Source organism: Caretta caretta, chromosome 2 (genome assembly GCF_965140235.1).
Source record: "Caretta caretta isolate rCarCar2 chromosome 2, rCarCar1.hap1, whole genome shotgun sequence".
Taxonomy (NCBI): domain Eukaryota; kingdom Metazoa; phylum Chordata; order Testudines; family Cheloniidae; genus Caretta; species Caretta caretta.
Window position 1 is genome coordinate 16,435,127 of NC_134207.1, and position 14,797 is coordinate 16,449,923.

General features: G+C 42.8%; 1 protein-coding gene across 1 annotated transcript in view; it reads right to left on the reverse strand.

Annotated features, from left to right (window-relative positions):
- TG (thyroglobulin) overlaps nucleotides 1–14,797 on the reverse strand; it is a 208,697-nt gene that overhangs the window by 102,546 nt on the left and 91,354 nt on the right. Inside the window, exons 36-38 of the mRNA XM_048841675.2 lie at nucleotides 5,138–5,272; nucleotides 3,366–3,530; nucleotides 2,575–2,797 (exon numbers count right to left, since the gene is read on the reverse strand). Of these exons, the coding sequence (XP_048697632.2) occupies nucleotides 2,575–2,797; nucleotides 3,366–3,530; nucleotides 5,138–5,272 (523 nt within the window). The remainder of the gene's footprint in view (nucleotides 1–2,574; nucleotides 2,798–3,365; nucleotides 3,531–5,137; nucleotides 5,273–14,797) is intronic.

Consider the following 14,797-nt stretch of genomic DNA (forward strand, 5'->3'; position numbering starts at 1 on the left):
GAAATAGTGCCACCTACTGAATTATCATAGGTGCTGCACCAACCTGCTGTTTCTTGGAGATCTGTTATCCAAGGATGACCCAGCTCAACCGTGATAATAAATATATGTGAAACTGTCTCTCATATCAATAATGTTGGCCTCCCAATTTGATTTTTTGTTATAAAGAGACAAAAATATTGTGCTATAATGATTTACAGGCCCTAATAATGATCTGCATTATTACTTATACTAGGAGACCTGGCAGTTTAAGGTCTGTGTGATTCTCCATGGCAATCCTCCTTGCATCTAAACTTACAATTACGAACAGTGCTTTTGATCTTAAAACAAACAACAAAAGACAAAGGCTGAGATTTTTAAAGTCACCTAAGGATCTGGACAGCCAGTTCCCATTAAAATTAATGGGAACAAGGCACCCACGACCCCTCAACTGCTTTGAAAATCTCAGCCAAATTCTTCGCTCTGAGGAAAGAAATGATTTTTAGATGGAGGCAGTAGAGGCAGATAGCCCTTCCAAACAAGTACTGCAGATTACTGTACACATCATTTTGGCTGCAGTCACCAAGAATTGATGCTGTATATGTTACTGCAACAGTTTGTGTATATCAACCATATATAATCACCGTGCACCTGAATAAACAAGCTGCATCTCATTAGATCCCTTGAGCATCTGTCAAGCTGCATGGCTAATGTGGTTACGCTGCTGACACCCACATGGCTCAGGTGCATGTTGCAACACAAGACCACCAAACGCCAAGTGCTTTCAACCACCCACAAAAGAGTCTCTAGTTGCATTCACTTCTTGAGCGTGTTATTTAAAGATCTTGATAACATAGATCTGAAGTACTGGAGCTATTACCTGTCCCCCACATGGCTGGCACAGGTCTGCTCTTGATTACTAGCCTCACGGGTCTTGGTCAATGGTTTTTAATTCTTGGACTCTCTCCCAGAAAAGGTCAGCTGGGGCCCTTCAATGGGTCTGTCCATGTCCCTTTTACGTAAGTACAGAAGAATGGCCATACTGGCTCAGACCAATAGCTCATCTAGCCCAGTATCTCACAGTGGTCAATGCCAGATGCTTCTGAGGGAATGAACAGGGCAATTACCAAGTAATCCACCCCTGTCATCCAATCCCAGCTTCTGACAGTCAGAGGTTAAGGGACACCACAGTATGGGGCTGCTTTCCTGACCATCTTGGCTAATAGCCATTGATGGACCTATCCTCCATGAACTTATCTAGTTCTTTTTTGAACCCAGTAATATTTTTGGCCTTTACAACATTCCTGTGTTAGGCTTCCTCCTTTGTTTTTCTCCATCTACTAAGACAAAAGTCTGCTGCTCTCTGTACCAGCTGGGAATTGATCACTTTTGCTCAAGTGAAAGTTCACGTCTTGTGGCAATCTCATAAGAACGGCCATACTGGGTCAGACCAAAATTCCATTTAGCCCAACATCCTGTCTTCTGACAGTGGCCAATGCCAGGTGCCCCAGAGGGAATGAACAGAACAGGTAATTATCAAATGATCCATCCCCAGTTGCCCATTCCCAGCTTCTGGCAAACAGAGGCTAGGGATGCCATTGATGGACCTATCCTCCATCCTCTCATTTCCTCCTATGCCAGCTTCCTGTGTGTTGGTGCAGCATGGCTCAGTTTGACTGGTTTTACGTGTGTTGTACGGTGCTTTCTATTTTATAGAAAATAGAAACGTCTATAGAATGTAGACGTTTTGCGCTAGGAACCCCTTTAATAGTTTAAATAAATATATATCTACTTTCATGACATTTTTGGTTTTGTTGCATTTTTTTTAACTAGTTGCCCAAGTTCAACACTTAAAGATTCCAGATGCACAGGTATTTTGTACAACTGTATTAGAATCTCCTGTCTTTCATTAATCAATTTATATCTGTGACAGGTCACTTTGGCTCTCCTGGACTAACGATAACTGGCTTCACACGACAGAGACGAATGAAATCCTGCAAGGTAACGTGCCCAATGCCCACCAAGCCCTCCTCTCACTGAACATCAGTCTGTGCATTACAAGTAATGTTCAGAATCTTGTATTTTACTCCCACCATTTCAATCAATGTGTTTTTACAGAATTTTAAGGCTAGGAGGGACCCTTTTGATTATTTAATCTGACTTCCTGCATAACACAGGTCAGACAATTTCACCCAGTAATTCCTGCATCTAGCCCATGACTTCTATTTGAGCAAGAGCCTATCTGTTGGATTCAAGGAGTTAAAAACCAATCACCTCAAACTGCATCAACCCCCTCCAGATCTCACTAAGGCTGAAATACGAGAGATGTAGGGAAAAAAATTAAATAAAATGGAAGCAGCACTAATTTTGGAATCTCAGTATTATTTATAATATACTATACGGTGTACAGTTAAATACAACTTTTCGGCAGTGTGTAGTGTAGGGCAGTTTCTGTTAGCACCTAAATATAATCATTTATCAACATATCTAGTCATTTATACTATGCTCATCATTATGGTATCTGAGTGCCTGAATGGGTTTAGATCATCACTGCCAAATAAAGACATCAAAAGACTATTCAACAATGCGCCTTCTCACCGAACCATAGTAGCATTCCAGGATTGCAGCCAGGTAAAGGGCTCTGGAGGATGAAACCGGTTCTCTGCTATCGGAGGTACTGCATATGGAATCCCAAAAAACAGACTAACATTTCTCCACTCAGAACCAACTCGGATTACTTGGGACCTGCCAAGCAAAACTCCATGGGATGGAATGTACACGGATGAAGTTAAATCAGGTGCAGAGATGGGTGCAAATGAATCTATTTGTAGAGGGGGGGAAAAGAAAAAATTGTTTTCCTTGGAAGCTTAAATCTCATTTTCAAAAGGGGTTTTAGGCACTCAGGAGCCTAAATCTCTTTTGAAAATGAGATTTAGGCTCCTAAATCAGTTAAGAGTTGCTGAGGTTAGCAACACCTAAATACCTTTTAAAATCTAGGCCTCATGGATCCTGTCTTTTTAAACATTAATGGAACTTAGGCTTCTAAGTAATTTAGGTACGGATGAAAATTTTACTAAATTATTAGAGATTTACCCTCTTTCAAAGTCTTTTTGCAGACCAAACTTATTGCACCCCACTGTTGTGATACAATATCACAATGATGAAGATTTTTGGCTTCACCATGAAAGATATTTTGGGAGGTGTTCACATGCTTTTTTGGATGCAGAACAACCACCCCACCCAAACTGGGACCATCCCATACAAATCAGATGGGTGACAACTCTAGTGCTTTGCTTCTACCAGATACTTCACCATTCTCCCATCTATCGGAACAGCCCCCAAGCTTCTATAATGGAGCCTACTTCAATATGGTACTGCCTTGCACTTACCTCGCCTCCAATAGATGTAAGTCGCTGGCTCCTTGAGTAAAACTCGACAGCTGTGGCCTTGCAGGCCATGTGTGCATATATGTATATCAGGGTAGAAAATGCATCGTATCGCTGATGGCTGGATTTCAAGAGTAATCACTTTGCAGGACTGGTTCTTTGAACAGGCTGTGGAGAAAGCAAGCAAGCAAGGCAAGCAGATGCCATGTCTTTTGAAAATATCGAGGGTGATCATATTTCCCCAAAGGAAAATGGGACACCACCTGGCGCTAGTCTGAGCCCTTCCCCCCACAACACGGGGCTGGCCCGAGCTACTCACCCAAGCCCTGCCTGCCCCCCATGTGAGGCTGGGGCTGACTCGAGCTCCATCGGCCCACCCCCATGAGGCTGGGGAGGCCCGAACCCTGGCATCGCTGCTTGCCCTCCACACATTCTCCACACCCCGTTTTTTGGCAAAAGTGGGCATTTGTCTCATTTTGCCAACTGATCCAGTCAGTCAAAGCAAATGGGACGAATGTCCATTTTTGCCCGATGGTTGAGCTTAAAAAAGGGACTGTCCTGGCCAAAAATGGGACGTATGGTCACCCTAAAAATATCAAACCTCCCAAACAATTTAAGAGGAGATTTTTCAAAGGCACAGAGGAAAATGAAGCTCCTAACTCCCCCTGACTTCCAGATGGAGCTGAGCCACTGCCAGCCATCTTTTGCCTTTGGAAATCACTCTTTCCAATGGTTAAAAGTATTTAAAAAAAATAAAATGGAAAAGCCCAGTCGTGCACTGCAGCTCGGAGGTATAATTCCCAGCTCCAGTTGACAGATATGCACTAGTTCTGATCGAGCTAACACAGTAAAATGAGTGTAGCTGTGGAAGCATGGCTCGAACCAGGAACCTAAGTATGTACCTAAGAACTCAAATGGGCCTGTATGCGGGTGGCTACCCCAAGCCACCGCCCATACTGCTGCAGCCACGCTGCTATTTTTAGCACACTATCTCAATCAGAGCTAGCGACTGTACATCTACCCAAGCTGGGAATTACAGCTCCAGCTGCACAATAGGAGGGATGACACTGCAGAGAGAGAGAGCCTTCTGCAGCAAATGGAAGCTTTTACTCAAACTCAGAGCTTCCTCTTCTCATATTAGCCCCTCTCCCAGGGCTTGTTGGGAATAAAGGTTTATTGAGCATAGGAAGTTAGAGAGAGAAGACTTTGATATACTGTTTAGTAGGCCTTCCCATTGGGGAGATTTGTCCCTGATATTCAGTTTAAACATACCTTTGCTAAATTTCAACCCATTACTCCTAACTATACCTCCCCCCGCCCCCTTGTGCCATCCTAAACAGTTCCTGGAGCCTTCAAAAAGTTGAAAGTAGTGGTCACATCTAGTCTCTTAGTCAGTTTTTAGCCTAGCTACACAGTTATCTTTTAATTGTTACTTATAAATTAATCCCATCAGCTCCTCAAACATTTTTTGTTGCTGTTCGTCAAATTGCCTGGTGGCTAGTAGATGCTAGAAGGTCTCTGAACACATGAGGTGTCAAAGTTATCCAAAAGCAGCTGAAAAGTATGCCACTTCACTAAATGACTCTCTGTTAGGCCTTTCATTAGGTAAATTATGTCAGGTCCCTCTTCCCAATTCAAGTAATGCTAGGGTAGTGTTATTAAAAAAAAAAATTGGTTGTTCTCAACAACATGCTTCATTGTCATAAGCCAGTACATCGTGTTCTACAAAGCCAAAGAAAACAGCCATCTTCAATATAAGAAAATCAGTTCCTCACCTGACAGACAAAAATCTCTAGCAGTGGAGAAGTCATCAGAAATCTCTCTGCTGACTTGTGCAATGTCAAAGTTTAAGATGGACGGATCAGTAAGTACTGAGGAGGCATCCAAGAGCAGCCAGGAGTCCAAAGGCACTATGAGACAAAGCATAGGAAAACAAACAGAATAAGCAGACCAGCACAAACTTCAGAGGGAATAGCTAGTCAAGGAGGAAAAGCGGTGTGGTGCATCAGCAGGCCTTGATTTACCTTTGGGCTGACTGAGAAGATCTTGGGTAAACTTTTCAAAAGCAAACTTAAGTGACTGAGGAGACCAAGTTCCATTTCCAAACCAGGCACCTAAAGATACAGATAAGTGCCTAGTGGGATTTTCAAAAGCACCTAAGCAGGAGAGGCATCTAACTGCCATTGAAAGTGATGAGAGTTAAGCATACAACTAACTTAAGAGCTTTTGTAAACCCCTCTGGGTGTCTGTCTGCATCGTTAGGCACTTTCACACCTTCAGTCACTTCTAAATATGGGACTTGTGTTCTTAAGTCACTTAGATGCTTTTGAAATTTTTACCCCTTGACTTATCTTAAATTTATTTATATACAGCATCTGCTCTAACTCTCACTGAAGAGAATGGGAGTTTTTCATGGATTCATAGATTTTAAGGTCAGAGGAACTGGTCTGATCTTCTAGCCTGAACTTCCATGTAACGCAAGCCATAGAATTTCAGGCAGGGATTCCTGCATCAGGCCCACAACTAAATATGGACTTAGGATCTAACTCTTAGGCACCTGTTTTGTTTTTTTTTAATTTGGCCCTAGTGTTTTCCACAGCAGTTTTCAAAGGAAAACACCCCATATATTCAGAATTTTTTTTCATATACAAATGGAGAAAACAACATATTGGGTCCTTTAGAAAATGACATGCAGAAGTAGAAAAATTATGGGCCAGGATGGGTCTTTAATTACTTCGGTTTCTTTCACCAATTCAGCAGGTTATAAAGCAGAGGGGCCTGCAAGCCTGGGACTACCCTCTCCATATAATTGTAGGGTGGAGGAACGCTGTTCCAGCTGCTGTGTTATGACTGCTGGTGAACAGCAATGCCTGCTGTTTGAGTTCACCTACCATGCAAGATGCAATTTTATAGCTGTGTATGTTTAATAAAGATTGGATTTAGCCTGTTTCAAGACAGCCGGTCTGTAAAGATGGCCAGTGTTCTCCTCCTGACTCCCATCACTGGAAGAGAGCCTTTTCTAAGTTGGTCAGCAGGTTCCTCCATTATCCGAAGCACCTTATCGCTGAAAGTTTTGGTGGTTCACATAAACAGGGCTGTGACATATTCTTCACCCTAGCAGTGAAACACCTTGCTAGTTCATGAGAAAAAGGAAGTGAAACTGACAGATTGGTCTTGTTCCACTGTTCACAGTGTAATAGAAGAATTTATCTAAGATGGTATGAGTAACACAGGAGAAATATCGCAGCTCAGAGTTTCACCTTGACACTGCCCTTTGAACTATGTAAGCAACCCAAGAGGGGAAGGTGCAGTTTGTGAATTCAGAATAATATGTGATTTATCACACTGGATTATTAAACCAAAATATATTTTGTTAAAAGTCCCTTGTTAGTAAGGACAAATCCTGTGCTCAATGTGAAGCCCACGTGGTCAGGCTGTCCTATGGGGGTCCCGTGGGAAGATCAGACCAAATGAATTGCACCCCACACTTTAAAGAGCTGCTGCAAAGCTATGCCATGGCTGTCATTTCAGCCTGGAAGCTGCAGACGCTTCAGTAGCTCCTCCGCTTCCACTCTTTGGGGAGCAATGTCAAGTGGAGTCATGCAGTGATCAATCCACCTACCTACCCACCCCCCTCCCTCAGCCTGTTTGCGTCTGAGCGGCACATCCCTGGCCAACTGTGAACGGGGAGTGCAGGAAGAGCTGCGAGCCGTATACACAACCTCCACTAATCTTCCTCCCACACACTTTGGAACCATGCTGCTTCTCTTACACGTCAGGGCACCTGTGCCCATGACGATGGAGGCGGATTGTCCCTAATTAACTAAAAATAATTAGTCAGTGAATTTGGTAGTGTAGTGATATTTAAGAAGGAACACAGAATTATTTCAAGTTACAAATGAGCATAGCCATCACTAGAAATACAATCAGTGGGATTGTGAACTTGTCCCTGCATTGCATACCAGGTACACTATATTTTGGTTTTCAACTTCGCTCAAAACACCGAGTATTGGCCATAACAAGAGGCAAAATGCTCAGGGGCCCAATGATATGAATCATAAGGCAAATCTTATTTGTTAAGATTTGTAAGACTTCACCTTTGAAAGCCAGAAGGGACCATTATGGTCTGACCCTTGTAAGACACAGACCAAAGAATTTCCCCCAGCGGTTCCTACATCTAGCCCAATACTCTGTGGGTGAACTAGAGCATATCTTTTTGAAAAATATTCAGTCTTTATTTAAAATCTCCAAATGATGCAGAATTTACCATTTCCCTTGATAATCTGTTCCAATAGTTATTTGCCTACACTGTTAGAAATCCATGTCTTATTTTTTGCTAGGTTAAATTTTGGTGACTTCTTTTTCCAATTCCCACTTACATAATTTTTCAAAAATTCTGTTTTTATTATTATTGTTGTTGTTAGAACAAAAAAAGCTTTTTCGCAATGTGTCTTAAGCTACAGATTGTTACATAATCATTACGCTTCAACTTTGCAGAGCCCAGAGTACCAATAATCTAGTTCTGACAGCACGGAACTGGTGATCTGTCTAGCTTCAGACACAAAGCTTCAAATTACTAATTATGTAATAAAAAAAGAGAGCTTTGTCTGGATTCCATTGCAAGTCAACATGTCTGGTGTCCATTGCTGAGGTTGGAAGCTATTTTCGCTAGGATAATTATATTTCCAAAACATCCACTGTGTGACTTCAGGCAAATCATATATCCTTTGTGCCTCAGTTTATCCATTTACAAAATATGCAAAATAGTTCTTAGTAGGCCAAATTCTGTCTCACAGGAGTAAATCCAGAGCAATTCTAGTAAAGTGAATGGAGTTACTCTGGATTCATACCAGTGTCGAATTTTGCCCAGTATAGCTACCTCACAGCAGCTGTGCAAGGTTTATTCCTAGGGTATGTCTACACAGCAACAAAAAACCCCGCAGCTGACCCATGCCAGCTGACTCAGGTTCATGGGGTCGGGGTGGCAGGGCTGTTTCACTGTGGTGTAGACTTTCAGGCTCGGGCTGGAGCCCAAGCTCCGGGACCCTCTCACTTCGCAGGGTCCTAGAGCCAGGGCTCCAGCCCAAGCCCAGACATCTACACAACAATGAAACAGCCCTGCCGCCCAAACCCTGTCATTCCACGTCTGCCGTGGAGGTCTAGTTGCTGTGCAGACATACCCCAAGGGAAACAAGGAATACAAATGGCTTATTTAACTTGATTAGAAGTTAATGGGTAATTGATTTTATCCACCTGTGTGATATACGTGTATGTGCACACGTGGTCGTGTGTGAAAGGGAGTGATCCAAACATTCCATTTCAGTTTAAAATACTGAGAATTCAGCAGCTGCTTTGCAACCCATATTAGGAGCAGTGCAAAGATCATACAAGCACAATGCAAACATACAAGGAGCACATATGGTGTATGAAGAGTGTCCTTTCTAGGCACAATCCTTGTTCGTTCTTTGCCTTAATCCTCAAAGAATTGACCCTGGCATCATTCATGTATGGTCCTTTCCATTTTACCGCTATGGGAATGTTTTCCATTTCTCAAATAATATCTGTCAAAATTACTTTCAGCTTTGTCTTCTCGCTGTCTCCCTGCCACTGAGTTCAAGTACAGATACATGCAAAATCATGACCATTTGGGTGACGAACATAGCGTGAACTCTGGGACAAACCCATTTAATTGCTGTCCTGTTGATCACATTGCTGTAGACTTGGGGGAAAGAAGGGGAGTACTAATCGGCCAACTGGTAGCTAACTACCTGTGTCCCCGGTTCATTCCCACTCACTCTCCAATATGACTCAAAGAAAAGCCTTCCCAAGTCTGATCTAAGCTTATCTCATGTGGAAATTGCTTTTTCAATATATTACAAGGCACACAGGTCAACAGAAGTGCTGCATTGTTGAATGTACATAGATGCTGAATGCACCTGATGGGAGAAGTTACTGTTTTATGTATAGGCTAGATGCCACTCTTCCTAACCCCATTCTAGCAATTGCTTGCATTGCATAATTATAGTGGTCTGAATCCATCCAGCTCTGTAACTTTTATAGAAAAAATTACAGATGTCACATACATCTATACAGAGGACTTCTGTCTTCCAGATGTTTTATGGTTTGGGTATGCAAGCTTTAGGGTCGGATTTTCAAAAGCACTCAGTACTGTTCTCTATCTGCTCCCAGCGAAGTCAATCATGGACTCCACCGACTTCAGTGGAGCAGAGATAGGCCAGAGCTTTGGACAATCCCACCCCTGATGTCTGGAAGTAGAGGCACACACACACTGTAATGAATAGGGTTCCGTTCAGAGAAAAATGCATGATGTGCTTAGAGATGGGCATAAACCAAATCCCCGAATCTGACATGCCTAATTTATGTTAGAAAGACAAACTCTGAATTTCACAAATGACCCTTATATTTAAACTGGGCTAAACTGAACACCTGGATGTAAGCAATCCCAACCTTTTGGGGTGTTTTAAATTCACATCTAGAACTGAATTTTCAAAGTGACCTCTATGATTATATAGTAACGGATCAAGCTGAAATCCCAAATCCAAACCCCCCTGAATTTTGGGGTGTTCTGAATCTCTATCTGAATTCTGCAACAGGACCCTGTCTCTTATAGTTGTTCTTTCCCACTAAAAGTTGGCTGGTTCATTTTAAAACATAGTGGAGGGAGATTTCAAAGCTTAAGGACTTTAATGTAAACATCACTTGGGGTACACAAGATTACTGCAAGTTACTCCCTTCTAAGCACAGTCCCAGACCAGAGGGACTGGATATTTTCTGTACAACATGATTTTAGGGTATCTGCACTTCAAATACTATGATGTTAAATTACACCACATCCTATTTAAGCACCAACATAACAATTACACAACCATCAATATCTGAGTTACTCAGACTAGACAAATTAATTGCAGATTTGCTACTATCACTATTGATACAGAGCAGCATTGGCTAAGGTTCTTTAAGATGATTATAATGAATGAAAGTGTCAGCTGTCTTTACTAGTGATGGACAAATCTCAAAAAATGCAGAGGTTTGATGCCATAACACTTCAAATGCTTTTCCAAAGCATCTTCCTCCTGACACTGCAACACGGAATTGAGAAATCTCATGAAAATAAGTTGTCTTGCGAGATTTCTGGCTGGGAAGATCATGGGAACAGCTTTTCCCATAGCATTACAGGGTCTCTACACCAAGGGGCAGAGCCAGGAAGAAGAGCAAAGATGCATGATAATGAAAAAGTCATCCAATCTTTTTGAACTTCAGAGTCAGTTTGGTCTGCATTTTAGAAGGTGGCTAAGGCTGATTCACCACTACCACCACTCAGAACCAATTCATTCATCTCTAACTTTATGACTAGAAAATACAGATTTAAAGGGGTCCAGAATTTTATCTACCTCAATGGTAGGAAACACTAATTGAAAACTCAACACAGTTGGTGTATAGCATACGGTATATGCCTTCAGGCCTAATAGTGATGCCTCTCAGAAAATGCCTTTATTCTACTGCTCTCCAAAACCAGCTCACTGGAGATCATCAATGCAGCGTGAATTCACTTCCCTTTTAAAAATAGGTTTTGTTCACATTTTTGCCAACCTACTTGACTATAAATGAATCGGAATAAACCATTTTCTTAAACCTACCATATAATAACTATAATCACTTTAACCTACACACAAAGATGTTATTTATGGCATTGAGACACAGTAATGATGTTGCGCAGATGTGAAATGGAAGCAAGTGTCCTTTCAGTGGTGCCAGTTATAGTAAGTGGTGTAGGACAATAACAGAAGTGCACCAGATGTTTATCCAGTTTTTAAAAAGGGTAAACTCCAACTCTTCAAACTATGACAAGGAAAGTGCCAAATACATTGAAGGAGAATGTTGAGAAAGGGAAGGTTCTTACTTATCTAGACCTCTGATATACCCACAGCATTTGGAAGAAGACATCAGACCAATTCAATAACTTCCACACACGTTCCTGCAACTGTTGCTTGTGTAAATAATCCTTAATCACACATCTAGTCAGTGGGATAACACATGTGAACAAGGATCACTCCTATGAGTAAGATTGAAGGATTGGGCCTATATTAACATGGCAAAGTGTTTCAGGGTCACCCAGTTTAACACCTGGAAGTATAAGACAGGCTTTGACCATAATGGTCGTGAACGATCTTTGTACAACGTGCCTAGGTTTGCACTATTGCCCATTTCTGACTTGGTGGCAGAATGCCACATAGCGTGAAGCTGTGTAGCAAGGCGGCGCCTCCCGCTGGTCATCCTGGGAATTAGCTCTCTAGCCTCCAGAGCACCCTCTGCAGGCTGGTGTCACGCTTGTCTCAGGCCCCCCGTGTCCCTCCCAGACCCCAGTGCCCCTTTATATTGGATGCTGCCCCCTGGCACTACACCATCTCTCTGGATCTCCCCTCCCCAGGGAACCCCCAACCCTCTATCCCCACCTCCCCTCAGTCTATGGGTACTGCCAGTCACCATCTAGCCCCCGCTCCCTGGGGCAGACTGCAGTGTACAAGCCATTCATCATTGGCAAAGTGGGGGGTTGGACCTGCTGCCTTTGCCTACCCTCTGGGCTGCAGCCTCTGCAACCCCAGTACCTGGCTTGCCCTTGCACAGGGTCTGCAGCCTGGGGAGTTGCCAGGCACGAGCTCCCCAGCCCTGCTCTGTTGCCTGCACCCTCAGCTCCCAGGCAGCTAGGTCCTTCTCCCTCTGAAGCTGGAGGGAGAGTCCTGACCCAGCTCCTCCCTGAGCCCTTATAACAGGGCCAGGTGTGGCCTGATTGGGGCATGGCTCAGCTGTGGCTGCTTCCCCCAATCAAGCCCTCTCCTAGGGCTGGCTTTAAGCCTTTCAGGGCTGAGCGGGTGACCACCCCGCTGCAGGCTGCCTCAGCAGTCCCTTTCCTTTCTCTGGACCTGGTAGTCAAGTGAGATACCCTTTCTCAGCAGTGCAGCCAGTTACATCAATGGGGTGGCTTACAAGGATAAGGACTATACAGTTTCCCAGGATCAGGCCCTTTAATTTGGGGCTAATTCACAAAGTAGAAGATTCATCCCACAGCAAAGGGTCAGCACAAAGCCTAGGCACCACGTTCATCTCTGTGGGCTTCAGCAAGATATAAGGGTGCTTGCTCATGTTGGCCCTCTGCAGAAGAGCAAATTTCACCTGCTGAGAATGAGAGAGAGAGATAGGAGAGGGGGAGAAAGAAGGAAATTGGTCCCTCCGTTCCCCTTGGCTTTCAGCTCTCCTATGACCTCGCTCAGGCTGTCTCCAGCATAACATACTGCTCCCTCTCCTGGTTGGATGCTGTGGTGCATCCACATTTTTTAAACATTTGTACTGAGGTTGGAGGCGTCATGCTGATAAATGTATTCTCATGGGGCCAGTTGGACCTTACAGCCATTGTTCAGTTCTTCCTTGGGGAAAATCTCCCATTAGAACCATAGGAGATGATGGCAAAAGGCCTAAGGAATCATCTAAACCATCCCCTGGCCAGTGTAGGACTGTTCCTTACTGTACATTGAGGCAAGTGGGAGATTTACCCGAGTTTGTACTGAGTGGGGCCTGTTTGATTTGGCCATGAATATCATATTTCTGTATAAAAAAGACTGACACAGTATATAGATGTAGAGGTCACCATTTAAAAAATGAACTTCTATTAATGGTCACTATGTCATGGTGTCTGAAATATGTAGTTAACTAGTTATGTCCTATTCTAAGTAGAGAAATAAAATGCAGTATCTCAGATACCACGGTGAGGAAATGTTTTTTGACCAAATTCTTCGATTTGTCAAGGTTGTTTTGAATTCTAATGCTGTCCTCCAAGTGTTAGCAACCCCTCCCAGCTTGGTCATCTGCAAATTTTTAAATATCATATGTCGTAGGATCATAGAAATATAGGACTGGAAGGGACCTCAAGAGGTCATCAACTCCAACCCCCTGCACTAAAGCAAGAGAATGAAAAAGGAAGCTGATGAGGTTTGTACCACCTTTAACAAGGGGAGGAAGAGAGGGCTTAAAATAGAACTGCCTTTTCTGGATTTCCAGGTGAAAAGATAGTTTGCAAAGGAATGGAATTTTCCGGCTTGACACTGATCCATTAGAAACCCGTGTTAGCTCACTTCAGTATTACACCAAAGGAGTCATCTCTGTACGTGCCCATCTGGACACCTGTTTTTCCTCCTCTTACACAGCAACATCTACACAGACCTTACAACCAAGTTTAAATAATACAGTTAAGAATAAAAAACCTTTAACCTTACACACTGCTTTAAATATCTACGAAGTGCTCTACAAGTGTTAGCTAATTCTTGTGCGCTAAGTCGGTATTATTATCCCCATTTTCCAGATAGAGCAATGGAAGCAAAGAGCCTAAATGACTTTCCTAAGGCCACACAGCAAGTCATTTGCAGAGAAGTTTAAATGTAGTTGGTTCCAGATGTGTTTCTATTATGGTATAGTAATGGAAAGCCATTTCTGCAAAGCCCCATACCTGCTGACAGTCTATATGCATTTCTGGAAGACAACAGCTGTAAAGTCCCAACAAACAGCAGTTAAGTTTCATCCATTAAAGAGATCTCTCCATAGTCAAGACAGATTGTGTCAAACCACAATTGATCAATGTAATTTAATATGCAACCAACAGATCAACATTTGTCATGTTATTTCCACCATCATAGGAAACAACAAAAGAACAAACAGTGAAAGTCCTGATTCACCACCATCCTTCTTCTCTGATTTCAAAGAGAATCTTAAAAAAAGACAATGCTTTATGTGGAATAAAATAGATTTCAACTTGGAGTTGCAATTGTGTACACTCATTACAGGCTACTGTATTCCTCTCCCTTCCATTAATCCCATAAAATGGGCTCTGCTCTATGAGCCCTCTCCCTCCAATGCCATATCCTCCGTCACACTACATGCTAACATGCCTTCCTTTATGACATCCCGCCACCACTTCTTGGGTCAGCCACTCTGTCTTCCTCCTTCAGTGTTGATCTGTTGGACTTTCTTACCTGCCTTACATGGTCCTTCTTCCTTACACCACTCATTCATCTCAACACTTGCGTTTCAGTGGAATAGATCATTTGCTCTTGTTTCTTTGTTGCCAAACACTCAACACCACATATTAAAACTGGTCAAACCACTGTTTTATAGACTTCCCTTTTCATCTTACTGGTACCACTTCTCTCTCTCCATTTGAGTCAAGCATTGAGGATCCTAGCTCTAATTTCATCCTCCACTTTCCCAGATTCTGGAACCCAGATACTTTGAAACTCTGTGTTTTGGGAATTGGCTACTGTACATTACAGGCTCCTGTATATCACCTGAAAACTCATTTGGATTCCCTTTATTTGGTAAAGCCTCCCCTGAACAACGCAGTAATATAGCAATTGTGAGTGGTCTAT